Raw genomic sequence first — 27,956 nt, 5'->3', positions numbered from 1 at the left:
ATACCAGGCTCAGAGGTTTTAATTCTTCCTGACACTTTAAAAATCAATGGGCTTTCAGTCACGCAAGCGTTGTACACAGTAAATTCTGATCATCGGGTCAACATTGAAGTTTTTAATCATTTAAATGCTGCTTTAACAATACATGAAAATCAGCATATTGTCAATATCGAAGCATATAAACATCGAATCCTTACAGTTGCTGAAATTAATTCCACTGAATCAGCAATAGATGAATCTTTTTAAAAATAATTAAAGGCAAAATTGAAGCAGACATCTTAGATAGGGATATAAGTAAGAAATTTTTTGAACTTCTATCCAAATATAGTGATGTTTTTTCTACAAGTACTGGAGCTTTAGGCAAAACAGAAGTCATCGAACATCAAATTCGTTTAAAGGATAAGGACAAAGTCATTTATGTACCTTCATATCGTCTACCTGCCAAATTTCTGAATGAGATCAATGTAGAGGTAGATAAAATGTTAAAAGAGGGGGTTATTAAGAAATCTAACAGTCCTTATAATTTTCCCTTGATAGTAGTACCAAAAAAGGATAAAACCTGGAGGATTTGTGTTGACTTTCGCAAGCTCAACGACCAAACTATCCCTGATCGTTTCCCAGTACCATGTACAGATGATATTTTATCTTTATTAGGGCAAAATAAATTCTTTACTTCCTTGGACTTACTTAAAGGCTTTCACCAGATACCCTCAGCTAAGGACAGTACACCGTACACTGCTTTTAGTACAGCTCGGGGTCACTACGAATTCCTATGTATGCCATTTGGGCTACGTTGTGCCCCTATTACGTTCACTAGAATGATCAATATAGTGTTCGGAGATTTACTTGGGAACATTCTCCGTGCTTATATGGACGATCTAGTAATCTTTTTCTAATTCTTTAGAAGAACATCTAAGTAAACTAGAAATAGTCCTTCAAAGGTTAAGAGAACATCATTTAAAGGTAAAAATTTCTAAATGTGAGTTTTTTAAAGATGAATTAGTCTATTTGGGTTTCATGGTATCTCGGCAAGGTCTTAAAGTAGTCCATGATAAAATCTCTGCTATTAGTAAATTTCCCGTTCCTACTAATGTTAAAGGTATACAGCAAGTTTTCTCGGGGTTTCGGGTTATTATCGTCGGTTTATCCGAGATTATTCAGTAATAGCAGCTCCTTTAACTGATCTTATAAGGAAGGACGTAATTTTTAAATGGGAATCCCAACATCAAATCGCTTTTGATACCTTGAAAGAGAAAATTAGTTCTGCTCCTATTCTAAAGTTTCCCGATTTTACTAAAGAATTTATTATTGCAACCGACGCATCAGATCAAGGGGTAGGAGGTGTGTTACTCCAGTGGCATGACAACAAGTTTTTTCCCATTGCCTTTTATTCTCGCAAACTAAAAACGTCAGAGAAGAAATATGCAGTAATAGATAAAGAATGTTTAGCGATAGCTAATTCGTTGGTACATTTTAAATATATAATCTATGGGTACAGTGTTAAGGTTCTGACTGATCATAAGCCCCTTACTGACTTTTTTTAAAGGTTTCAATCATAGTCCTAAAAGAACTCGGTGACATATGATTATCCAGGACTTTGGAGCTAAAATTGGATACTTACCCGGTAAAGCAAACGTAATAGCCGATGCGTTATCTCGTAACCCAGTACCAACTCAATCATTACCATTCAATGATCTAGAAGAAATTCCAATTCCTTCGCAGGTCATGAAAATTGCTATCGAAAATGGTCAATCTTTAGCCCAAACAACAGAGAATATTACAGATATAGGATGGAATTTAGATTCAGTACGACAAGAACAAATGAAAGATCAGAAATTAAGAGTAATAATAGACGCATTAAATAGGAAACCAGATGATAAGGAATATGTGAAATATACTAACCAATATTTCTTGGTTAAGGATAACATTCTATGCCGATCTGTGGCTAGGAGAACCAGGAGTTCAACACAGTTAACTAACGACCAGGTGGTTGTACCAATCACTTTAATCCCTACCGTTCTGAAATGGTTGCACAACCATCCTTTGCATGGTCATCCTGGGTTCGAAATAACATCCCAAAAGGCCAAGTCTTTATTTTACTGGCCTACTATGTTAAAAGATATTAGGAAATATATTAAAAACTGTGATATATGTTTCCGTCATAAGGGCCATACTAAGAATCCTGTAGGTCTCGGAACTTATCCTGTGCCTAGCAAACCTTTTGAAAGGGTACACCTTGATTTATTGACAGGTTTTTACGAGACAGACCGGGGGAATAAAAACCTCTTAGTTATAATAGACGCTCTTACACGGTATACTGAACTAATACCATTAAAAAGTAAAACAGCTATTGAGTGTGCTAGGAAGTTTTATGAGTGCTATATATGCAGACATGGGATCCCAAATATGATAATCTCCGACTCGGGAGGAGAATTCAATAATCACTTCCTTAACTCATTGTGTGAGATTCTGCAAATAAAAAAAATCAATACGATGATCTACCATCCTGAATCTAATGGTTTGGTCGAACGTGTTAATAGAAAGGTGTTAGACATACTGCGTGTAAACATAGGCGGTATGGACCCAAACTGGGATATTGCAATACCCACTGTGTCCAGTACCCTAAATAACAATTATCATACTTCAATCCGTATGTCTCCCCATGAAGCTGTTTACGGGATACCTGCTAGGTCACCTTTCCACATCCTATCACCGACAACTAGTTTGTCAGATCCATTGAAGGATATAATAGATGTTTGGAGTAGATTTCAAACACTATCAAAACCTCTTACAGGCTCAAGCGAAGAACGCACATGATAAAAAAGCTAAGGTCACAAAACCTTACCAAGAAGGAGATATTGTATATGTACAGGTTTATGTTAGGAAAGGGCTAAATTGGAAGTTATTGCCTAAATTTGAAGGTCCTTTCATCAGTTATAGAAGTTTTAGTGGGTAACCGACTTAAAATTCGCTCTGAAATCAGTCCGATACAACGGATGTTCGAACAGTTAATATGTGTCTATCTCTCATGTGAGGGCTTAAGACAATGGTTTGTTTTGAAAAAATTAATTGTTCTGAGATAATTTTTCTTTAAACATTTATATATCATTTGAGTTGTACAGTATGTTTTTTTTTAAATACATTCATTTACAAATTAATTTACTTATTTTTTTTTTGCAGGCTCCAACATGAAGCTTGTCAAATTATACCCGGTGCACTATTCCTATCAACCGTTGTGTTTTTGTGATTGGGAAGATGTTCTGAAATAACTTTACATCATGGTTCTATTGTATGAGAAATGAATAATTTCTTTCTAACTGACAGTAATATAGTTTTAGAAGTCAATATGAACGCTATTTTCACTAGTTGAAAATGATGTACTGGCTCTAAAATCAGAATTGACTCTTTTGCTCAATCCCTTGAAGATTTGCATAAATCTTATTTATTTAACAATGATCCAACGTCGCCTAATCAAGTTAGTGACACGGTTAATATAGCTGTATTTTTTGGGAATTAAGGAATAAAACATGCGAAGCTGAAATCTTAGCTCGTGATTTGCTTATGTGGTCAATGCCTCATGAAGCTACAGAAAGGCGTAACCCACTTGTTTTAGTTCACCACATTCAACTACCCACTTGTTTTAGCGGCATTAAACTTGGTTGGTTCCGTAGCTGGTCTTGGTTTAGGAATTTCTAATCGGCTTAAACTTCGCGATCACGGGGTTAAAATCGAAAATCTGGAACATCAACAAGAGGTATTAGCAGGAGAACTAAACAAGCAAATTCAAGCTTTGAACGGTGTAATTAGTAAAGTAAATGAACAATCACGACGTTTCAATCAGGTTCATGACATTCAAGTTTTGTTAGCAACTTTGATGTATTATCATACTAAAATTGATCATGTATCCTCGAGAGTTTCAAGCTTTATCGAAAAATCAAAAGATTATGTAGAAGCTATAACACTTGCTGCTAAAGGCGTATTGTCTCCTCATTTGTTACCAATTAAAGATCTTGCTCAAATTATCAGTAATGCTCATGATAGAATGCGTTATGTTCCAGTAGTAGCTTTTCATAAGATTGAATTTTATTACAGTTTGATCACAGTTAAAGTTGACCTTGATAAGATCGTAATCGACATTCCTTTTAACCCATCAGATGCGTGGAAAGCGTATGTATCTAACATCTCGACGCCTATTATTAATAATCTGTCAGCTCTAGTATTCGTTTCCGCCAATGAGGAAACTTATACGGTAGTCAGAGATCAAGAACTGTTAGATGATTGCTATGATGTTATGGGTTTTAAGGTGTGCAAGATCGATTTGTTTGAATTCAGGAATATTTCTAATGTGTCCTTAGATTCATGCGAATTGGACTTAGTACTTAACAGAACCTCTCCCCATACACATGAACATTGTTTGGTGGTTTGGTCAGGTATAACGACAATTAGTTTCGTCACAGGCTTTTGAATGGTACGGCATTCGTCTTCTCTGCGGAAGCATACAACATCGTTTGTCCCGACGGAACTAGGGTCATCGGGAAACATGTTCGTCGTTAATGATGGATGCACCGCCTCAACATCGTCGCTAGTTATCCACGCTGCAAATACTATCATCCGTGGGCGTAATTTCTTCATCAATACATCGTGGGGGAACACAAGGCTGCAAAGTCTGACAATTCCCTACAGTAAACCCGTCGAAAACGCTATTGCAGCATTGGACCTGTTTTCTCCTGTGCATCGTTTTGCTGTTCGCCACGACTTTATTCTTCTCTACGTGTTAATTGCCGTTGGTATGTTGCTTGGATCCATGGGCGCAATTGCCAGCGTAATGTTTTGGAAAAGGACAAGAGGGTTGAAGAAGGACATTGCGAAATCCTGTGATGCTCGTAGGTCCCCATTAGACATAAGTAATTGGGTGTTTAGGGTTAAATAGTGAGATAACTGGCCATTATTTTCATTAAAACCCGACTGCACAGAGAAAGACTGAAAAGGTTTTTATTGCAGGGGTAATAAATGCAGGGAGAAGAAAAAATTGGTGGTATTAACTATACTCTTATATAATGGCTACATTTATTTCTTTAATAAACTATACTACATATGTGTCAATATATATGTTGTGTAGTGGCATGTTGATCAATCAAGATATGCATTTCATAATCTGGTTGTCCATACTGATTAATCTATCAGGATAACTATTTGGTTTTATATAATTATCTACTTTAAATAACCTCATCATATGATTATTATTATTTTGTCTGGATACATTTTTAGGCATTGATTTTAATCTTCATCTTTGCATATGTATTCATGTAACTTGTATACAAATATTTTTACTACGTTATACGTACTGTTTTTACATAGATTATCTATATATGATTTATGTATCTGTTATTCATTCGCATTATCAGTATAATGAATATTGAGTTGTATAATTTTTGCTTTGCTTTTTGAGTAGTTATAGTTAGCTCGTGAATGAATGTTTTGATGATTTCGTTCCTATTATGTTTTTACGTGGCCGAGCAAATGTCATAATTAGACATGTTTTAAAATGGAATCATAATTCCATTAATGTAATTTAAGCGGACTTGGAAAAAGTATATATATCTGTGTGGGAACGAGAGAGGTGTTGTGTATGACTCACAGATCTGGGCCATCAAATCGCACATGTCAACAGAATGTTTGCATTGTGTTGTTGTTTGTAGACAGTATGTCAGCATAAGTCAGCTTCCTCTTTTTGTTCTGAGCTGAGAGCTGTCACGTAGACCGTGAGAATTCCTTCGGAACGAGGTCATTGTGTGTTCGTGTGTGTGTAAATCTGATAAGTCTTGCTATGTAGTTGTATAAGTGTTTTCAGATAGATGATAATGGGAAACCATACTGTGTAGACTCATTGTTACTCTGTTGTACAAAACCTCATCCAGAATATACACAGAATCCCATTATGGAGTTTGTCTAAATCCTACCAGAAGAACTTTACTATTCCCAAGACGATAACTCATTTCACAACTATGGAGAAATTGAAGATGATATGACATTTTCTCTGACTGCGTTTTAAACTCAGTCCACGTAAACAAACGTAAGATGAGGATACTCTGGCGGAGTACCTTACAACATATTACTCGTTTTCCGAGATGAACAGGCTTATTATTGCATCATCATACGAGGTAATGATAATTTCTTTAATTTTTACAGATTCATATTTGTATTTAACGGTGTTAAAGGTCAGCTGGAATTAATGGCAGTAAATGTTGTAACAACTAGGGCAGGTTGACCCAATCTATTTAAATCCGCAAGAGCGTTTCTATGATTGCGGAGTACCGCGATAACTTCAGCGGCAAAACACAAGTAACTGGATGTTTTTAACGTTGCCAAAAAAAAAAAAAAAAATAATGGAAAGAGTCTTACATGTCAAATTTAACAACAGCAATTCTCTCTCTCTCTCTTCTCTCCATTGCTAAAACTTATATACAAATATAGTATCGATCAATCTCTAAAAAAAAAAATATTGAAATGAGTAGCTCTACATAAAGGCCTAGTAGTACAACAACACTCTCTCTCTCTCTCTCATCTCTCTCATCTCTCTCTCACCATAACATTGCATTCGTTCCTTTATTGTTCCCCAAGTCTTTCGTTGGACAAAGCTCAAATTTAACTCTTGATTTCATTATGGAAGATCGCGTTTCCGATTATGCAAGCACTCCGTTCATTGTGGTGTCATAAATTCATATGTGCAAGGTTACTTCGTAGGTTATGTGGAAAAATGTTTATTTTGCTCAGAAATGTCGCTGCAAATTACAACTTGAACGAATACTGTAAAGCTTACTACTGCATTTAAGTATCAATGATTTCAGAACCGTAGAATATGATTGAAAGTTATAGGTCAAGCAAAAAAACAAACACAATAAGACTGAAGCTCCTCCCCTTTCTAAAGTTGCCAGATGTCTCATTATTTAGCAATATACGTCCGAAGATTTAAAAAAACTGTATCCTCACTTTTCTTGCCGAGTGTACATCAAGAAATTTCCACATTACACACACACACACACACATATATATAATAGGTATGGTTCCATAGTCATTATGTATATATATATATATATATATATATATATTATATATATATATATATATATATATATATATATATATATATAGTATATATATATATATATATATATATATATATATATATATATATATATATATATATATATATATATAAAGTGGACGTAGGAACATACAACCATGTCCTCAACAACCAGGAAACATCGTCACATCTAAGCACAGAAACCCCGGAATCCCGACGCGATTAGGAGAACCTCCCTGCAGTTGGGGAGAGCTTGGCGAGCTTTTGGCTTTGGAGAGCCTTTGGTTTAGGGGAAGAAGGATCAAGCGAAGACACGGGATCAAGATTGCTTGTTAAACCTTCCTGAAACCAAGACTGAAGTAGGTCTATCCTGGAGAGCATTTCCAGGAACATGGAGTCGAAGGCAAATTGAAGAAGGAACTTTCATCGACTTTGTAAGATAGGGTTGTTTTTAAAAAAAGTGGTTGCTCGGAAACTTCTAAAGACATTCCGCTCTGGTATAGGATACACATAAAAGTTTAGATAAGAGCATTCATTTTAGTTTCTCCTTCATAAAATATTAATATTTTTTTTTAGATAAATTTAGCGTTATTGATACATCCCTGATTCACAGTACAGAGAAAGGTAGAAACTGGATCGTTAAATCAAATTTCAGTGCGAAAGGTTTTGGATTTCATATATCAACTAAACATAATCGTCGTTTTTAGACTGCAAGTAATTTGAAGCGATGAACAACATAAATCGATATTCCTAGTTGCTGTTCCCCATTCGTCCCGAGGGTATTTAATAAAGAAATATTTCACAAACCTTCTATTCATGAGTTATGTTAAAACAGATACAAAGTTGCCCACGTTAATGGTATTTATAATTACGACGGTACACACAAACACACACACACACAGGTAGAGAAAGAGAAGTATTAGGATTAAAATCATACGAAGTATCGATTAACATCTATGTAACATCATTTTGCTGAAGCTCATTAATATTCACTTCACTCAGCTAAATAAATCCTTTTTAAAATTTCATGATGAGGGTTGAAACTTGAAGAGCCGGATCATGCATAATTTAGTCGACACATTTTTTTATGCGTTTTTTTTTTATTCAATTTTTAGTTATAGAAGTGCCAATATAGAATTGGAAATAAAACAGCGAGGCAGTAATCTGTTTAAATGACTTTCTGATAACTAAAAGACTAACACTACCTAGAACAACGTTTTTAAAGTAATAAAAAACATGTTTGTTTGATATACACACCCACCCACACACACACACACACACACACACACACACACACACACACATATATATATATATATATATATATATATATATCTATATATATATATATATATATATATATATATCCATTTCGTTTCTAGGCACAAACTCGTCACAGGCGGTCGCCTCCAGACAAGGGGGCGCCAAATTGCCATCCAAAATTAATATATAAATAAATGAGAGAAGTATTATTTTTACGTGATAATTCAAATAAATAAATACAAGTGTAAACAAGAAAATAAATGAATAATGGAAGTGTTAATACTTGATGCAACGGTGTTTAATGTTTCGGAAAAGTTGGCAAACTGGATAGGTAGATGCCGTCAGTATCAAGGAGCTTTAAAACTAAGACAGCCGCCTGCTCGCGACGCCACCTTAGTTAAGTTCTAAGCATCGTGTTTACTCCAATCTTTACTTCTTTTTTTAAGTCTTCTTAAGTTGTCAACGCAGCTGTCAAGCATTCAAGCTTTTATCAATGATGAAGAGGCAGTCCAAGCTGTCAGGTGCAGCAAACAAGAAAAGAAAAAGGAGGAAGAGGAAAACGAGTTAAAAGAGGTAGGCTAAGTGTGCAGCTGTGTTTGTGTGCATAAGCCTAGCCTCTAGTTTTTATAAGAAACAAAGTTCACTTTTTGGAGATATTTCTGAGTTGAAAATTGAATGAAATCCAGGAGTTATATACCTTATAAACCAATGATCTATAGTTATGGATAGGACATCCATCACTTTTTCGCGGTCAAAACCGGAGGCGCTATTTTGCGTTGATTCCTGTCATAAATGAGGTCAAAATAATCCATAATTATGACGTCATTTCCACGTTTTGGCACCCCTGACTCATTATAAACGGCGACCCCGAATAAATAGGAATAAAGCTGAGAAGATGATTATTATTAATTTTTATTATTATTTTAAATGTTACGTTTTCCTGGATTACTCTAATATCGAATTTTGTGCTATATTAGTTAATATTGACATTTGCCCATTCTCAAGGATTCTCAAGAGGTTAATTGTAACTTGTAGACCCTAAGCATAGGCCTACATGCTGCAATGCAGTGATATTTGTACTATAAAAATTTAGATGTTTATAAATTATATGTTTATAAATTAAATTATATTAAATGCATAATAATTAACATATATTCTATAATTTCTTTTCGTCCAGATGCATTGAAAAAATATCTGAAGCCACGACAGCAACCTGTAAATGCTGAAACAAAGGAGTGTGAGGCGGCCTCGGTGTCACTGCCTTCTTCCCAAGTAGAAGAACCAGGTGAGTGTAACAGATCATATTATGAATGTACTCAGAGATGGGCAGTATTTAAATACTTTGTATTTAAATACGTATTTAGTAGAATTGTATTTACAAATAAATTTTGTTCTGAGTATTTAAATACTGTATTTAACTATTCTAAGTATTTAAATACAATGTATTTAACTACATTTATAGCTAAAATGTAAATAGATTTAAATGTGCAGTCCGTTTGATCGTGTCTGTTTGCCAGTTTATGTGGAATAAGATTTTATATTTGTAAATTTAAGTGTACTACTTAAAATGATTAATGAATGTCTTTTTTTCAATTAGAATTAGTAGCATTTTTGCATTTTTCACACACTTATTGATGATTACTGAAATATAAAAATATGTCTTGTGATTGACCATTTCATTCAGAAGCTATTTCATGTGTGTTTGATTTCTTACAGAAGGAGGACCCAGCACCAGCAGCTGCAGCACACTCAATGACGATGTCCCATTCCCCCAGCCTAAAGATACTTCACAATCAACCCCAATAGGCACAGCAACAGATGTAAGCGAGTACAGTGAGTCTGTTACAGCAGCACCCATTGATCCTGCTGACTGGTCACCCGAGTTGTCTCAAGGAGAGAGGATTGAGTTGGTAAGTCGAGGGCCATATGTAATCAAATCAGAGTTCCCATTCCCAAAGAAACAGGATAGTTGTCATGCCAATACTTCTACAGACAGCTAGTGAATGGGGAGAAAATCAAAAGAACATGGCTGACATATTCCAAGAAAAAGATAGTTTATATGTTTGTTTTTGTTGCAAACTCTTTTCCCAGAAAACATTTAAACTAAGCAGAGATGGCTTTAATGACTGGAAAAACTGCAGTGACTCACTCAAAATGCATGAGAACAGTCCAGAACCTACAAAGAATATGGGGTCATGGAAAGAACTGGAGAGTCGTATTGAAAAGGGGCAAACAATTGACAAAGTTAAGCTGGCACTAATAAACAATGAACGACGTAGGTGGCGAGAGGTACTTACCAGGTTCGTGGCTATAATTCATAGTCTGGCAGAACGAAATCTTCCTCTCAGAGGGTCCACATACACACTTTACCAGCCCAATAATGGGAACTTTCTGAAAGAAGTTGAACTCATGGCTCAGTTTGACCCTGTTCTCAAAGAACATATTGCGAAGGTGCAAAGAGGTGCCAGTCATACATCCTACCTAGGCAATATTATTCAAAATGAGTTTATTGACTGCATCAGTAAGAGGGTTGTGGAGTGCATGGTCGAAATTAGACAATCCAAATACTTTTCAATTATTTTAGATTGCACTCCAGATTTAAGTCACAAGGAGCAATTATAATGTGATAATTGAATAGTTACAGCTGAAGGCACTGCACAAATTAAGGAATATTCTATCGGGTTCCTTGAGGCCGAGCAGACAACAGGAGAAGACCTCTCAAGACTCATACTCAAAAAACTTGAAGAGCTTAATATCCCCTTTGAAGACTGCAGAGGACAGTCATATGACAATGGGGCAAATATGAGAGGAAAAAACAAGGGAGTCCAGGCTAGACTTCTTCAGTTAAACCCCAGGGCTTTATTTGTGCCATGTGGAGCACACACTGTTAATCTGCTTGTGTGTGATGCAGCAAAGAGCTCCTCAGATGCAACTAGCTACTTTGGCTACCTGCAAAATTTATTTAATCTCTTTTCTGCCTCCACTCAAAGGTGGTCGACCCTAAAAAAACATGTGGACACAACTTTGAAATCCTGGGCAGACACACGGTGGGAGAGTCGAATCAACAGTGTTGAGGTTGTAAGATTCCAGGCTGCAAAAGTGAGAGATGCTCTTTTAGAGGTGAGAGCAAGCACTGCAGATCCAGCTATTAAAATTGAAGCACAAGCCTTAGCAGAAGAGGTGGGATCATACCGGTTCTCTATTTGTACGGTGGTGTGGTATGATATCCTTAGAAAAGTTCAAACTGTGAATAAACTTCTGCAATCACAATGCATGCATCTGGATGTAGCTGTTGACATTCTCAAGAAGGCTGAAACCTCCCTTGTTAGCTACAGAGACACTGGGTTAGCTGATGCCCAGACATCTGCCAAAGAGATATGTGAGGAGATGAATGTGGAAGCTGCTCTAAAGCAGAAAAGACTCAGAACTACTAAAAGGCAGTTTTCCTATGAGGCCCCTGATGAACCTATTACCGATGCCTTGAAAAAAATGGAGTTTTCATTTTTCAATGTAGTTGTGGATATGGCCATTGAATCTTTGAGAGAGAGAGAACTGGAATGATGAGTGATGTTGCAAAGAAATTCAGTGTTCTCATAAACTTCTCTGACCTGACATCTAGTGAGCTATTATTATTATTAAAATAGTTTAACCAGACCACTGAGCTGACCATCAGCTCTCATAGGGCTGGCCCAAAGGATTAGGATGGAATGACAAGTCTAGGCTAGAAGCCTAGCACTGGGACCTAATAGGTCACTTGTCAATGATGATAAACGAAAATGAAAATGAAATTAAAAGCTGTAAAAAGGCATACGCTTTCATTCTGGAACACACTCACACAATAAATACATTTAAACTCATGCTCCCATACATACTCACTAAAAAGGTATATTAAAATTTAAAATAGATTAAGTAAAATCATAAAATTTACTTGTTTTAAAATTCATTACTGATTGATTGTTTTTTTCTTATATTTTTCCAATTAATTTGCAGCTTCTCATGAACATTAAAATGGGTGCTATTGAGAACGTTGAAGATTCTGACAAAATTTCTTCTATCGGTCTATTTCAAAATTTGATAATCGCTGCAGGTTATATTTTGGACATTCACACAGTATATGCTTAACTGTTATCAGCACATTGCAATCTGGGCATTTGGGAAGAGGGCCACATGGACTGTTCATTAAGTGTCCATGTGTCAAACGAGTATGGCCTATTCGAAGATGTGTCAGAATTACTTGTGCTTGTCTCTCTCTTTGATATGACGAACTCCATTTTCCAACACTGGATTTTATCTGTTTTAATTTATTATTTTCAGGTTCTTTGTTCCATATATTTTGCCATTTTTTTACAATGACTGTTTTTATATATTTTGTATAGTCACTGATAGGGATGTCTACATTTGTTCTTGTCATGTGGACCGCTTCTTTAGCTGCTTTATCAGCCTCTTCATTTCCCTTAATCCCTACATGGGCAGGGATCCAACATATTTCAATATTTTTTCCCCTTATTATACAATTTATGGAGTGAGATTTTTATATGTTGTACAATATTATTTTTGGGATTATAGCTTTGAATAGCTTCTATAGCACTTCTGGAGTCGCTATAAATTACAAAATTATTATATGAGACTTCTCTAATTATTTTTATGGCCGATACTATTGCACATAACTCAGCTGTATATACAGAGGCTTTGTCTGGGAAAGAGAACTGATACGTTTTGTTTTGGGATACTGCAGCATATCCCACTCCGTATTGTGATTTAGATCCGTCAGTGTATATTGCGTAATGTGGACCTTTTCGGATTATATGTTACACTGCATGTTGTCTTTGGTATTCTGGAGTATATGAATGATTTTTTGATAAATATTTCAAGTGTGTACAAATTCTCATTTTATTCATTGTCCAAGGAGGAGGCAATTTTAACATTACAGGTAATTGTATATACACATTTAGCGACTCAAACAATCTTCTAGCCCTAATTGGGAAAGAAGGTGGATGATTGTTTATAAACACATCTCTTAATCCAAATAATTTTTTGGTTGGAGAATCATTTGTCTGAATTCCCAGAGCACTCTTCATCGTTACTAGCTCTCTATGGAGAGACAGAGGTAGTTCACCACATTCAACTTGTAAAGATGATGTTGGTGATGATCGAAAAGCCCCTGAACATATTCTAAGATCCTCATTATGAATTGGGTCTACCGTTTTCAGCACTGCATCTGATGCCGAGCCATATATTTCACTTCCATAATCAACGATAGACAGCACTGTTGCTTTATACAATAAAGTAAGGGTATGTCTATCGGCTCCCCAAGTAGTGTTCGACAGTTTTTTAATTAGGTTTAATGCTCTTTTACATTTTGATTTCATGTATGTTATGTGGGCTTTCCAGTTCATGTGAGTATCAAATACTAATCCTAAAAATTTTGCTGTTTGGCCAATTGGTATACTATGGTTTCTGATTTTTATGTCTATTTCTTCTTTTTTCCATTTTTTGTTTTTATAAAACATGATTGCTTAGGTTTTATCTATGGAAAATTTAAAGCCTACAGATAAAGCCCATTCATCTATTTTTACTATGCTTTTGTTAATGATTCGTTCTGCATGTTTTATTCGAGATGCTGAATAATATATGGCAAAATCATCCATATACAGGTTACTTTTAATACCAGTAGGTAGATTTTTACTGATATCATTAATTGCTAACGTAAACAGTGTAGGACGCTTCCCTGTGGAACACCATTTTCTAGAGGAAATGTTCTAGACAGAACATCATCTATTCTCACCTGAAAACTGCGATTTGTCAAAAAGTTTTGTATAAACCTAGGTAAATGTCCACAGATGTTGTTGTTTTGTAAAGTTTTTAATATAGCATACCTCCATGTAGTATCGTATGCTTTTTCAACGTCAAAAAAGACAGCTACAGTAATTTGTTTTCGTTCAAAACCTCGGTGTATATGGTCTTCTAAGTTACAGAGAGAATCTAATGTAGATCTGTTACACTGTGACCCAAACTGAGTGGGAGTTAAAATTTTATTTTCTCGTATGTGTGATGTTAGTCGAGCATTTACCATTTTCTCTAGTAATTTGCACAAACAACTTGTTAAAGAAATTGGTCTGTAATTGTTTTACATTACTGGGATCTTTTCCAGGTTTGGGGATTGGAATAATTATGGCTTTACGCCATTCATCAGGAAATAAATTTCTAAGCCATAAGTGGTTATAAAACTCTAACAAGTATGTCTTTGCCAAAGGTGCTAAATGGCATATCATTTCAAAACAAATATTGTCACCTCCAGGGGCAGATTTATTGCTGTTCAACACAGCAAATTCTAGCTCTTCCATACTAAATTTTCTATTATAATATATATCTTCTACTGTTTCAAAATTTATTGTTATTAATTCTATATTATTTTTCTTTGTGCGGAAATGCTCATCTAAATTTTTGTTACTACTTACTTTTGTTAAATTTTCACCTATTACATTACTAATTTCTTTATGATCAAGTATTCTTTTCCCATCTTTTATTATGGCATGTCTAGGTGGTTTAACATGGGTGCCATTTATTTTCCTGAATTTTTCCCATATTTTTGTATGGGAGTATTTTTAGAGCGATCTGATACATATTTTTTCCATGAAATGATTCTTCCTTGAATTACTTCTCTTTTAAACTTTGCAGATATTTTATTATAAAGAGGTTTTAATGTATCAATTTCTAATAATAATATAGTTAGTTTTTGTAAGGTTCCTGCTAATATCGGTAAAGTTTTGTTTAATTTACTGAATTTTCTATTCAAATTATTTAGTCGTCTTCCAATTTGGTGTTTTATTTTTATTAATTCTGTTAGTTTTTCAGACCACCATGGGACTTTGTGTTTTGTTGGATGAGATTTGGATTTTGGTATTGCTTTATCAGCAGCATTTGTAATGAAATCAATAAGAAATTTATTAGTTTCATTATGGTCTTTCAAATACTCAAATGGTGGGATATTCCTGGTGTGGAATTCATATTGTTCCCAATCTGCTTTATAAATTTTATATCGAGGGGCATGTTTGGTGGGGTTATTTTGTAATAAAGAAATTAATATGGGGAAATGATCACTTGTATGCAAGTCGTCTACCGTATTCCAGTCCAATCTGTCTACTATGTTTGTTGTACATAGAGTTAGGTCGATTGAGGAATATGTTCCATGTGTTTTAGAAAAATATGTGCTGATTTCGTTATCATTCATACAGCACATGTCATATGAATCTATGAATTCCTCTATTTTATTTCCTGCTCTATTTGATTCTGTACAATTACAGTCCCACATTGGGTTGTGGGCATTAAAATCACCTACTATTAACGTTGGTTCCTTAGTATTATTAAGTAACTCTTTGAGTTTGTCAGCATCATAATTTTTATTTGGTTGATTGTACAAATTATGAATTACATAATTATCGTTTTTTATTCGTATTCTAATACTCGACGTTTGCAAATCAGTAAAGTTTACAGGTACTTTGTCATAACATACTTTGTTATGTACATATATAGCAGTTCCTAAATTCCCTTCTTCCTCTCTAGATGAAGATGCTAAGGTATATTTACCTATCGTTAATATTGTTTTGTTGACATGTTGCAAACAATATCATTGGTTCATATTCTTTTAATAACCGCTGTATTTCTCCTAGGTGTAATCTGGTCTGTAGACCATTTACGTTCCATTGTATAATATAACTATTGAAAATATTGTTTTATAACGGTCGAGTTTTACTTTCTTTTTTTGTATTATCAATTTGGAATTTTTCTAATAATTTACTCACGACATTCATCTGTTTTTCCTTATAATAGACTAAGTGCTCAATGCACATGCACCCTTTTTCATGGTTACTCAAATCTGTTTTCTTTTTTTCTATATTTCATAAAATTTCTTATAATGTTTGTTAAAGCATCTTTTGTTATGCTTTTGTTGTTATTGCATAATTCAATGAAACAATCATTACATCCACAAGTATTATCATGTGTATTTCTCTTTTCATTTGCTCTTGTACCAATTACTGGAGAAGGAGTAACCTCTTCTCCCTTGACATAATCATTATCTATGGTATGATTCTTTTTCACTTCTTCAGTCTTCTCGACATTTGCCTTCATAGGTTCTATTATTATTTTAGGAGATAAAGGTATATTCTTAGTTTGTTTTTGTTTCTGTTCCTTTTTCATCTCCTTTATCTTTGGTTTAACTGATGTTTCTCTAATAATAGTTGGTTTCTTCGTTTTGGGTGGTGTTCTCTCCAAAGGCCTTTTTTATCTTTAATTTCCAGTCTATCTCTACCCTCTTCTGTTACTTTAGTAGCAGCATCCTCCTGTGTTTCTATCTGCATTAATATTTCAAATGAATTGGATAAAATATTATCCATCTCATTTGTACCTGTTTCTTTATTCTTTACCATTTTATTTTTTATTTCTAAATTATTAATTTTTTCTTAAGATTTACTTTTCTGTGCTCTGTTATTTCTATCTGTTTCCGTTTTTGCTTCATTTTTTGCTCTTGTTATTGAGGAATATGAATGTTTCTTAGATGGATCTTGCATTCCTCTCACTTTTAATTCCAATTTAGCCTCTCTGATAGACATCCCTGTTCGTTCTTGTAACATTTTCAGTTCTGTATTGTATATATAGTACACACATTCTTTGGATCTAGCATGATGATCCTGTCCACAGTTTACACATTTTGGTTCACTACATTTCCATTGTGTGGCATGTTCAGTCAGATCCACAATAAGCACATACAGGTTCATTACGACAGTTTTTTTTTTTGTGTGCCCATACTTACTACAATTTTGACATTGTAGTGGTTTGGGAACATAAGGCCTCAGTTCTCTATTTTGGCCTAAAATTTTTATTTTTGAGGTAATCTTGGCCCTCAAATTTTATTTTTGCAATTTTTAATGTTTATTATTTTGTTTTTACTTGGTATTGTATATACCTCACAGTCTTGGACATTTTGGTATCTTTTTTAAGAGAGTCCAACAGCATTTTTTTGTCAACTGGTTCGTCATTATTTTCAGGAAGTACAATAGTACCCTGAATGCTGTTCATAGTGTCATGCTTCTTTACTTTTACATTTATATTGTCAATACTTTTTATTGATAGATAGTCCTCAGACTGGTTTTTTTGTGGCTTCTATAAGTTTTTTCATTTTTATTTGTCTAAACGGCATTTCTGTCATTGAGTGTCTTTTTAATAAATAGTTTTCTAAGTTTTAGGGCTGAAATTTTTGTTCTGTTTCCATGGTTAGAAATCTTGACCAACTTCCACTCCCAAAGAGGGAGTCGAAGTGAGTCAAGGTTGGGTCAAGTCGATATTTATTTTTTTTTTTATTTGTTTTGTACTGGAGCATAAGGTTCCAGTGTGATTATATTTGGATTTCTTTATTGTTTTTCCAAAGAAAGGTTGTTGCAAGAGGTTCCATCGGTCGTCATCTGTGCCGAGTCACTACCATCAAAGGGCCCAGGGGTACTTGAATCTTTATTTTCACTTATCATAAAGATTTGAGGGAGAGAAAAAAAAAAAAAAAAAAAAAAAATAAAAAAAAAACCTGAAAACCTTAAAAGATATCATCAGCTTTTCATGGAGTTTATTCTTCCACCAATGGCACAAGTGAGAACTGACTCCCAAATGTCCGCGTCCTACCCTACCCCAAAGGGGATGGCACAACATGATTAGAGTGGCTCAAGTGTAAGCCAACCCGCTTGATAGGACTGAGAGTATTTCAAGAATACAATCATCCCCAGCCAAATCATGTTATGGGCAAACCGGATAGAATGCCGAGAGTCCTATCCCTAGAACCAGACCCCCCTGGAATCCACGGTCCAGCCCTAAAGAATAGTTCCGCCTGATACCTCTCAGGTCCGAACACTATCGGGTAGTTGATGGTCCTACCACAGTTCTCACTATTTAGCTTCGGATATAAACCCATTCCCAGCTATGATATCTTTTCCTATTTATCAGGTCCACCAAATTTTATCAAAAGTGGAAATTTCCACAAATCTAATCCAAAACAATATACGATGGCATATGAGACTCTTGGACTCGAACCCAGAAAGAAATTCCTGGGGTTCAAGAGCCCCCTCACCACGTCAAGGTGGTCTCATATTGAGGGGGATCACGAGTACTACTAATGGCATCAGAGCATAGCAGCAGTTTGTCTTTACAGGAAAGGTCGTCAGTTTAAAATTTTGGCATTGCTCTCCGTAATTTCGAGTATTAAAAAGAAAAAAAAGAAACTCACTTTTCTGAGGCAGTAACGAAAGGTCTATCATATCATGAACAGTTAACAAAAGGACGGAGAAATTATGCCAACTGATGCAGGACTTCATAGGAATAACTAACTGTATGGTTACTCTCTCTCTCTCTCTCTCTCTCTCTTTCTCTCTCTCAAATTGAACTTCCATTACTTCTCTGGGAACCCCAAAGTATCTGTACTCCGATGAGGGGCAAGAGAGTCTTTGCTAGCCAGGGTACCGGCCGAGGAGCCATAATCGTTAGAACGGCCCATCCTTCAGACATTGCATTCTCTACTGTATTTCCTCGACTAGGCTTTGTCCGGGTGCTCGGACTTCAATAATCCCCTTGTTAGCGCTGTGGCATTTATGACTGGCTTCCTCTCGTATGTCAGTTATATTTCCAAGAATGCGCTCGTGCTCTTGATATGTGCGGTGTTATTGTGACTTGAATGAAAGGTTTAGCATTCATGAACTGGTTTATCTCTTCCGTTTCTTAGGTTTTTAAGGAATTGTTGCTGGCTGAGGGATATATTTTGAAGTTAATAGTGCTTGAACTGGATCTGGTAACCAAGGATGTTTACTCTCTTGTGTTTAGGGATTTTGTAAAGTTTTCATTTTTTTATGGAGAGTTACGAATTTCTGATAACTTGCAGAAAATTAAATGAACAGTTCATTATCTTGAAGTTGTTTCCGTTTTAATTCTGTAACGGCTGTACATTACTCATTTTAATGTTTTAGAACATTTAATGTAAAAAATGTACATCTCAATATCTTTGAAAAACGGATTAACACAGCCTATTAAAATAATTACCTAACTTCCAACAGAGAATAATTAACTTTGGTTATTCTTTCGTTCATTAGGCAGATGACCATTGTTAGGAACAATCGTTTGCCGATTGTTCCCTTAGTGGATTGTTGCCTCCTTTGTTTTTGTTTGTTTTTAATTGCTGGCGAGTTGACGTCTGTTGGATGGCGTCAGACTTCGTCAGTCAGGTTCTGGAGGGCGGAACGACCGGTGGTCCAGGGCAGCAGCGAGTCTAGTTGGGGTAGCAGCAGCAGCAGCAGGTATTCGTACCCGAGGATCAGAGTTAGAGGACGTCAGTACTGCCATAGGGACGAGGTGGTTGTCGTATCGGCTCTGTCTTGATCGTCCGGCATTGGACTGTGGATGGATGGATGGATGTATGATATTTAGGGCAAAAGCCCAGGCACTGGGGCCAACAAGGCCATTCAGCACCGTAATGGAAAGAAAATAAATTATGTTAAAGTTATGAATTCATGAAGGAAATGATTAATAAATAAAATGAAGTGATGTGACCAATAAAAAAGGGTATGAAGTTTAATGAATGATGTGCTATATACAAAAAAAAAAAAATTAATGTCATTAAAATTCTACGTGATGTAATAAATTAAATAAAATTAAACATCGTTAAAAATTTTAATACACTTTAAAAAGAGATGATAGCAGAAATATCTGCTTCATCTCCCAAAATATCAGACAGGATTTACCCTGAAAATATCTCTCTCTTTGGTTAAAATATCTGGGGCAGACCACCAGAATGTGCTCCACTGTTAGTGTCTCGTCACAGTAAGCACACTCTGGAGGGCTGCTTCCTTCTAAAATAAACTGATGGGTTAGACGAGTGTGCCCAATCCTTAATCTCGTTAAAATAACCTCTGTTCGTCTGTCAAGCTGGAATGACGAAGACCACGGTAGTACATTAACCCTAATATTTCTATATTTCTTATTATTGGCAAGAAGGGAGAAGTCCACCTTTCTTGCCATTTACTTAAAACATAAGATCTAATGGGACCTTTTAGATCTGTATGAGGCACTTTTCTAAAAGAGGTTTCTGATAAAATACTAGCAGCTTTCGCTTCCCTGTCTGCCATCTCGTTTCGCGAATCCCCACGTGAGAAGGGACCCAACAGAAAGAGACTGATTTACGTCGACAATATATACGAAAAAGCCACTCCTGAACTTTTTCAATTAATGGATGAAAGCTATTAAATTTTTAATAGCTTCTAAGGTGCTTCTAGAGTCTGAGTATATGACAAAATTAGAGTCACTACTTTGAAAAACTAAATCTAGGGCAGACACTACGGCTGTTAATTCGGCAGTAAATATTGATGCAGAGTCAGGTAATTTAGCTGTGTACGCTGTATCACCAAGGATAACAGCGCAACCAACACCACTATCTGACTTAGATCCATCTGTATAAATTTTTGTAAAATTAGTATGGGTAACATCGTGCTCTAAGAATTTTCCCTAATCTCTTCTACAGTGCAGTCCTTTTTGTTAAACAGTTTCTTACATATTGATGCTTCTGGGATAAGCCATGGAGGATTTACAGGATATTCTACTTCCAGGACTTTCTGGGATTTAAGGTGATTATTCCTAACATCCTCATTCAGTCGAATTTGGAATGGTTTAGAAGCTCTTGTACCAGAAAAACTTGAGAGTCTGTTTCCTTTAGTGCTTGAAAGGAGGGATTTTTGGGAGCACTTTTCATTCTAGCCATGTATCGCAACCCTAGCTCTTGCCTTCTTAGATCAAGGGGTAAATGATCTGTGTCGACATAAATGCTTTCAACAGGCGAAGTTCTAAAAGCCCCTGAGCATATTCTCAACCCCATGTTGTGTACAACATCCAGTTCCTTTAGCTTGGTTTTACAGGCTGAGGAATAAATCTGACAGCCATAGTCTAGCTTAGATCGACACAGAGAGTCATATAGCCTCAGAAGGGATTTCTTATCAGCCCCAACTAAATCCAGAGACAACCTTTAAAATATTCATAGATTGTTTAACATTAAACTTTAGGGCATTTATGTGGCTAGCCCATGTTAATTTATGGTCAATAGTCATCCCCAGAAATTTAACTTCACTCTCGTAAGGAAGGATGGACCCTTTTAAACTAAGTGTGGGAACCTCTTCCACACGCCGGCACCTGGTGAATCTTACTGCAACTGTTTTGGAAGAGGAGAATTTGAAACCATTCTCATCAGCCCACTTAGTAATAGCATTAATAGACCTTTGCAAATGTTTACATACGGACAAGGAATCATATCCTGTGCAGTATATTGCAAGGTCATCGACAAAAAGCGAGCATTTAACAGGGGGCGAGATTTTTTCAATCACGCTATTTATTGCCACTGAAAAAAGTGTTACACTTAAAACGCTTCCTTGGGGAACTCCTTCCTCCTGCATAAAAGGTTGGGAGAAGGAGTTTCCCACTCTTACCTTAAAAAGTCTGTCTGATAAAAAGGAATATATAAACCTGACCATTCTTCCACATATGCCCATCTTGTGCAATTGTTTCATGATGCCAATTCTCCAGGTAGTGTCATATGCTTTCTCCAAGTCAAAAAATATGCCAATGGTCTGACACTTTTGGCGAATCCTTGCTGGATTTGGTTGGTCAGCCTCAGCAAGGATCAAGGGTGGAGCGGTTTTTCTGAAACCAAATTGAAATGGCGATAGTAATCCTTTGGTCTCCAGGTGCCAAACCAGTCTAGTATTTATCATTTTCTCCATCAGCTTACATACACAGCTGGTAAGAGCTATTGGTCTATAGCTGGTGGCTTGGGAAGCATCTTTATTAGGCTTTTTAACTGGGACAATTATGGATATTTTCCAGTCCTTGGGTAAAATTCCAGTTTCCCATATTTTGTTTATAATCTTCAGTAAATATTTTTGGCATCATCTGGGAGGTGTTTCAGCATTTCATATATGATTGTATCCTCACCTGGAGCTGTGGATTCACTTGAGGAGAGCGCCTCACGAAGTTCTCTTAGGAAAATTGTAGTTGTATGGTTCAGATTTTCCTGAATCAAACTTCAGACACATTTCAGAATTCCTAATTCTTTGAAATTCTGGAGAATAATTGTTAGGGCTGGAAACTTTAGAAAAGTGTTTTCCTAGCTCATTGGCAACTTCAGTGGGCTCTGTGATTAGAGTGTCATTTATTTTTAACGAGGGCAATGGTGACGCTACAAATTTTCCACTCAGTTTCCTTATTTTGCGCCACACCACTCTTAGTGGGGTCTTGGAGTTTATTCCATTAATATAGTAAAGCCAACATTCTCTTTTGGCTTTCTTATAAAAGCGCCGCTGCTTGGCTAAAGCACGTTTGTAGATTAATTTAGACTGAGGGGAGCCACTAGTTTTGTAACGTCTGTAGCATTTCCTAGTCACTTTTCTCAGAATACCACATGTCTTATTCCACCAGGGAACTGCAGGTCTACGAGGTTTGCCTTTTGTTTTTGGAATCGAGCTTTCAGCACTCTTCAAAGTAGATTCAATAAAGTAATCATAGGCATCTAGATGAGAATGAAAGGACTCAAACTCCCTATCTAGATTGACACCCTTACTAAATTTATCCCAGTCTGCGTCCTCTACCTTCCACTTAGGTAAAACTTCAGATGGAGCATTCAGAGCATATTTCAAATGGATCGGGTAGTGATCACTTCCATTTAAATCTTCATTAACAGACCAATTAAAATCAAGGTGGATACTAGTTGAAGAAATACTAAGGTCCAGTGCAGAGAAATGATTATCGTGAATGTTGTGGAAAGTCATTGACCCATTATTATACAGGGTAACATCATTCCTGTCAATAAGGTCTTCGATTAATTTCCCTTTACTATCTAAAAACCGACTTCCTCAAAGGGGATTGTGGGCATTAAAATCACCTAGCAAAAGTAAAGGAGCTGGAAGTTGGTCAATTAACGACTGAATATCTCCAATGTTAAAATCAAGGTCTGGTGGAAGGTATAAGGAGCAGATTGTTATCCTCTTTTCCAAAATGACTGAAATAGCGATAGCTTGTAGTGTTGTATTTAATTGTATTGTGGAGTGCTGTAGAGATTTATTAATAATAATTGCAGCACCTCCATGGGCACGATCACCAATTGGGGATATGATTTAAATATTGAATAATTTAGTCCAGGATTATAAACAGAGTTGCCTAACATTGTTTCCTGTAGGCATATAATCCCTGGATTAACTTCATGCATTAAAACTTTAAGGTCTTCTGTACGGGCTCTGAGACCTTTACAGTTCCACTGAAGAATATCGAGCAAGAATGCTAAGGTGGTAAAATGTGCTACTTCCCACTCCTTGGAGGGGAAGTACTGTTCCTAGGGTGGAGTGGGAAATTCTCCTTTATAAGAGACATTGGACTGTGGTCCTCATCGTTTGAGGAAGTGTTCTTGTTTGCTTTGTGCATCAATGTTATGCCGCTCTGCTGTAATTTAATTGTATTATGCTGCCTGTTTTTACTGTTGATTGGTTATTATTATTATGCTGACTATTTCGAGTTTGTTACTAATTGTTATTATGCTCCCCACTGTGTCATTTATTAAACCTTTCATGTATTGCTGTTACTATGCTGCTTTAGTGTTATTTTGAGCCGTCTGTTTTTGCTCCTTAATTGTGTGATATGTCTATTAACTTACAGTATTTAAAAGTTTTGATTCATTTGACTTGTTTTTTTAATGTTATGTATATTAATCATTGTTTTGTGTGTTTTCGGCACCCAGAACCTTGACTCACTGTATATTATGTATCTAACTTTGTTAGTAAATTAATTTTAAGGTAACTTTTTCGTTTTGTTCTGCTCCTCCCTCCTTTGTTTGTCACCTCTCGTCAGTCATTTCAGCCCAATTGTTTGTTTTTTTGAAGAACCGAACCTGTCGATCCCGAGAGGTGAGATCGTAATAACCATCAAGCCCACTTTCCCATCAACGTGAATCGCCAATGTGATATTTATAGTGGCCAACTTCACCCAATTGAGTTTCATGAAGTCATGGTTATTTTACTGTATTTTATTATGAAACAAGAAAATCAGGCAGACTACTATTTTCACCGAAATACCTGATTTTCTTGTTTAAAATTCATTGGTAATTCTCGTTTAAATATTGCTGTTTCTTGTACTTTTTGTCATTTTCCCAAAACGCTAAAAATTAATTCTTCTTTCTCAAACTCTCCTTTTCCCAATACCGTTTTACGCAAACCAATTCCGATGGCTCTTGGATTTAATAACCTCGCTTTTCTTTTCACTTTTCAGTGACTTACCTCATCTTATTTTCTTATAAATTCTGTTCCATTTTCTTTTTGGCTTGAGTTAAGAAAAGCAATATATTGTTCTCTCAATGGTCTTCGATCGTGATTTTAAATAAACCAAGAAAAATTCGCTAATAACTTTTAAGCACTTTGATTTCGCCATTTAATTCTTCTCTCTCTCTCTCTCTCTCTCTCTCTCTCAATTCAACTGAGATACAGATATATGCTAGTACTTTTTCTTATTCTATGAAAGTACATGGTGTAACAAGAGATAAACGCCTCAGCGAGTATGGAGAAACCTAACAGGATACATAGAGTAGAGGAAAAATGATCTTCCTTCCCAGAAGGACCCTTCTCCCCCTTCAGTTATTAAAACAGCATTCGCCCTCTGTGGAATCTACTCATCTTCTCTCGAAACTGAGCGAGATGTGCAAGGCTACTCATTAAGAAGACTGTTTATGGTGAAACCCGCAGGTCGATCTCATCCCTCTCAAACCCCGATGATATCACGACGTGGATATCGTTCCGAAGCACGCGACATGTAGGCGGAAAGAATGATTATATAATCATTTTAAGTTGGAGTAATGTAAGTGCAACTGCTGCCCGTAGCGACAGGAAATAGCTGTTCATGAGCAAACAAGGGGAGCTGTGTCTTAATGGTTCCTTGTTGGTGCTGCCACCAAGGAAACTACAGCAGTCTTCCTTTGTAGTGTCCGAGCGAGTAATTGATGGCTCAAGTTGTAACAATAAGTTAAGTATACCTTAGTTTTACCAGACCACTGAGCTGATTAACAGCTCTCCTAGAGACGGCTGGCCCGAAGGATTAGACTCATTTTACGTGGCTAAGAACCAATTGGTTACTTAGCAACGGGACCTACAGCTTATTGTGGAATCCGAACCACATTATACCAAAAAATGAATTTCTATCACCAGAAATAAATTCCTCTAACTCTTCATCAGCCGGCCAGAGACTCGAACTCGGGCCTAGCGAGTGCTAGTCCACACTCTACCGACTCTCCCAACGAAGAGCTAGTTGTAACAATAAGTTACCAGAAGCAGTATCTGAAGATCAGCTCTCTCTCTCTCTCTCTCTCTCTCTCTCTCTCTCTCTCTCGTGTAAAGAATCATATTCCATTATTCGGAATAACAGTCATTACTGCTAGATATATCACTAGAAGTTTTTTCATAGAATTATATACTTTGATTGTTGTTTAAAATATATTTTAATTTCTTTGTAAACTAGAAATTTATAATTTGTGGTAAAATAGTACAGTAAAAAAATATGAGCCTCCAGTTTATGCATTTTAACAAAAGTTCTTTGTCGGACGCTCCATTAAAAGAATTTTAACTGAATAAATTACAAAAATTCGATACCGTGTCCTACATGGATCGTTTTGTTTGACAGAACTGTCAAGTCATTTGACATAGTCAAAAAATATTTAGGCAAGTTTCACAATAAAATATACATTTTATCATATACCACATATGCTGTAGATAACACTCATATTTTATTTGAGGCAGTAATTTACTCAGTCAAAAAGAAACTGATATTACTGAGTTTATTTAAATATTGATATCCTTGAAATATATATATATATATATATATATATATATATATATATATATATATATATATATATATATATATATATATATATATATATATATATATATATATATATTATATATATATTTTCATGATGTTGCCTTGTAATGTGTATATCCTCCTATAATTTTGACATATTTACTTTTTCATGTGTTATGTATAATGATAATGATCGCTAAAGTGTCATATTCAGTTTGGCATCAGATCTCAGAAGAATTAATGATAACTTGATAGCGTAATTTAGAATTAATGATACAATTTTAATAGTAACGTAATTTAGAACGAATATCTTTCTTGATAAAAGTGTAGTATTTGAACACATGTGTGCGTGTGTGTCCAGGAAGGGCTTGTTTCATTTCAATTGTCATCAGTTCAGATAAGAGCGACCGCTTTGTTTTGGGTTAATGATGACAGCTTTTGAAAACAAACGCCGATTCGTCCCATACGGGCTCGAGACGAGTGATTTCACGTTGTTGCATGTTCAAGTCACGCACGCCACTTGGAGAGAAAGAATACGTGTCCTGATCAATTACGTCATGTTTTGTAAGATGCGTTCAAAATGTTTTGCTGGGATGACGTCATTTTCCTTCTAGAAGCTTCTCCTTTGTATCTCGCACCCAAAATGCTTTAATGACATCATGTAATTGTTTCACGTGTTACTGGAATTCTAAAATTTGTTTCATTCTGATTTCTGAGACCAGTTGATTTGGTTCCATCTCTCTCTCTCTCTCTCTCGTTCTTAGAAAGAGATTAACGTAGTGTTTTGTGGTCACATATTAACATTAACTTTTGAGATCTGAATTTAGCAAAGTTATTTAGTTCGTAACGGCGCATGGCAAAAAAGTGTGTATTGTGTAATGCAGCTGCAGCAAGTGATTTACAGAGTTTTCACAAGTTGTGTAAGGTAACGTGAATTTTACTTATTGATACCATGGTATGATAAGTTAGGAAATTTTGAACAAGTGAAATCATTATTGATAAACCTTATGGGTATTTTTGTGTTTTTTCTATTTACAATCTCTTTATATTTTCACATTTTTTATGTTTGTGATGTAACATTTATTTACATAGCATTTTAAATATTTCTTGGTAATTTAACATTGCATACGTAATTTAACATTGCATATTTGATTTTGATATCTCATGTGTTAAGATTTTCTTTTTTAATCTTGAGTAATTCTTGATAGTTTAAATTTTGCTTGATTAATTTAAATTCCTGATAAAGTTTTTGTGAATTAGTTTTGTTTCATAATTTACTTCAAGAATTGATTAAGTGTTGTGTTATTTGCAAGTAATAATAGATTTTTCAGATTGTGAATACTAATTATAAACTCTGAATTTAAAAATAAATTTTTGTATTTAACATTTTTAGAAAAACAGTGTTTCATTTATTGACCATCAGTGAGTAGGATTGATTGTGTGTGCATAAGGCAAAGTGATAAATATGTTTTGTTCTTTAGTTTTGCTAAAGTGAATTAAGACCAGGGAAACAGTTAGATTTTTTTGATGGAGTGATGCCCTTGTACTCTAGAATATTTCTAGTTTAATTTTTGATACCTCACACATATTCTGATAGACTTAGTTTGATTTTTCAAGTAATAAATAAGTTTTTCCTAAGGGATCACTGTTACCTTTAGAGTACTCAGTCATAACAATTAATGTTATGAGAGTTCAGGTA

The 27,956-nt window shown here is 35.5% G+C and overlaps 2 protein-coding genes across 2 annotated transcripts; both read left to right on the top strand.

Moving 5' to 3' along the window:
* The first annotated feature begins 10,318 nt into the window (after positions 1-10,318).
* LOC136837913 (uncharacterized) lies at positions 10,319-10,966 on the top strand. Its single transcript, XM_067102785.1, has one exon. The coding sequence runs from the start codon at positions 10,319-10,321 to the stop codon at positions 10,964-10,966; it is 648 nt and encodes a 215-aa protein (XP_066958886.1).
* Positions 10,967-11,146: 180 nt separating this feature from the next.
* LOC136837911 (uncharacterized) lies at positions 11,147-11,905 on the top strand. Its single transcript, XM_067102784.1, has one exon. It carries the CDS (start codon positions 11,147-11,149, stop codon positions 11,903-11,905), a length of 759 nt encoding a protein of 252 aa, XP_066958885.1.
* Positions 11,906-27,956: the final 16,051 nt, after the last annotated feature.

Source organism: Macrobrachium rosenbergii, unplaced genomic scaffold (assembly GCF_040412425.1).
Source record: "Macrobrachium rosenbergii isolate ZJJX-2024 unplaced genomic scaffold, ASM4041242v1 13890, whole genome shotgun sequence".
In the NCBI taxonomy this organism is placed as follows: Eukaryota; Metazoa; Arthropoda; class Malacostraca; order Decapoda; family Palaemonidae; genus Macrobrachium; species Macrobrachium rosenbergii.
This window is presented reverse-complemented; position numbering and strand designations above follow the sequence as displayed.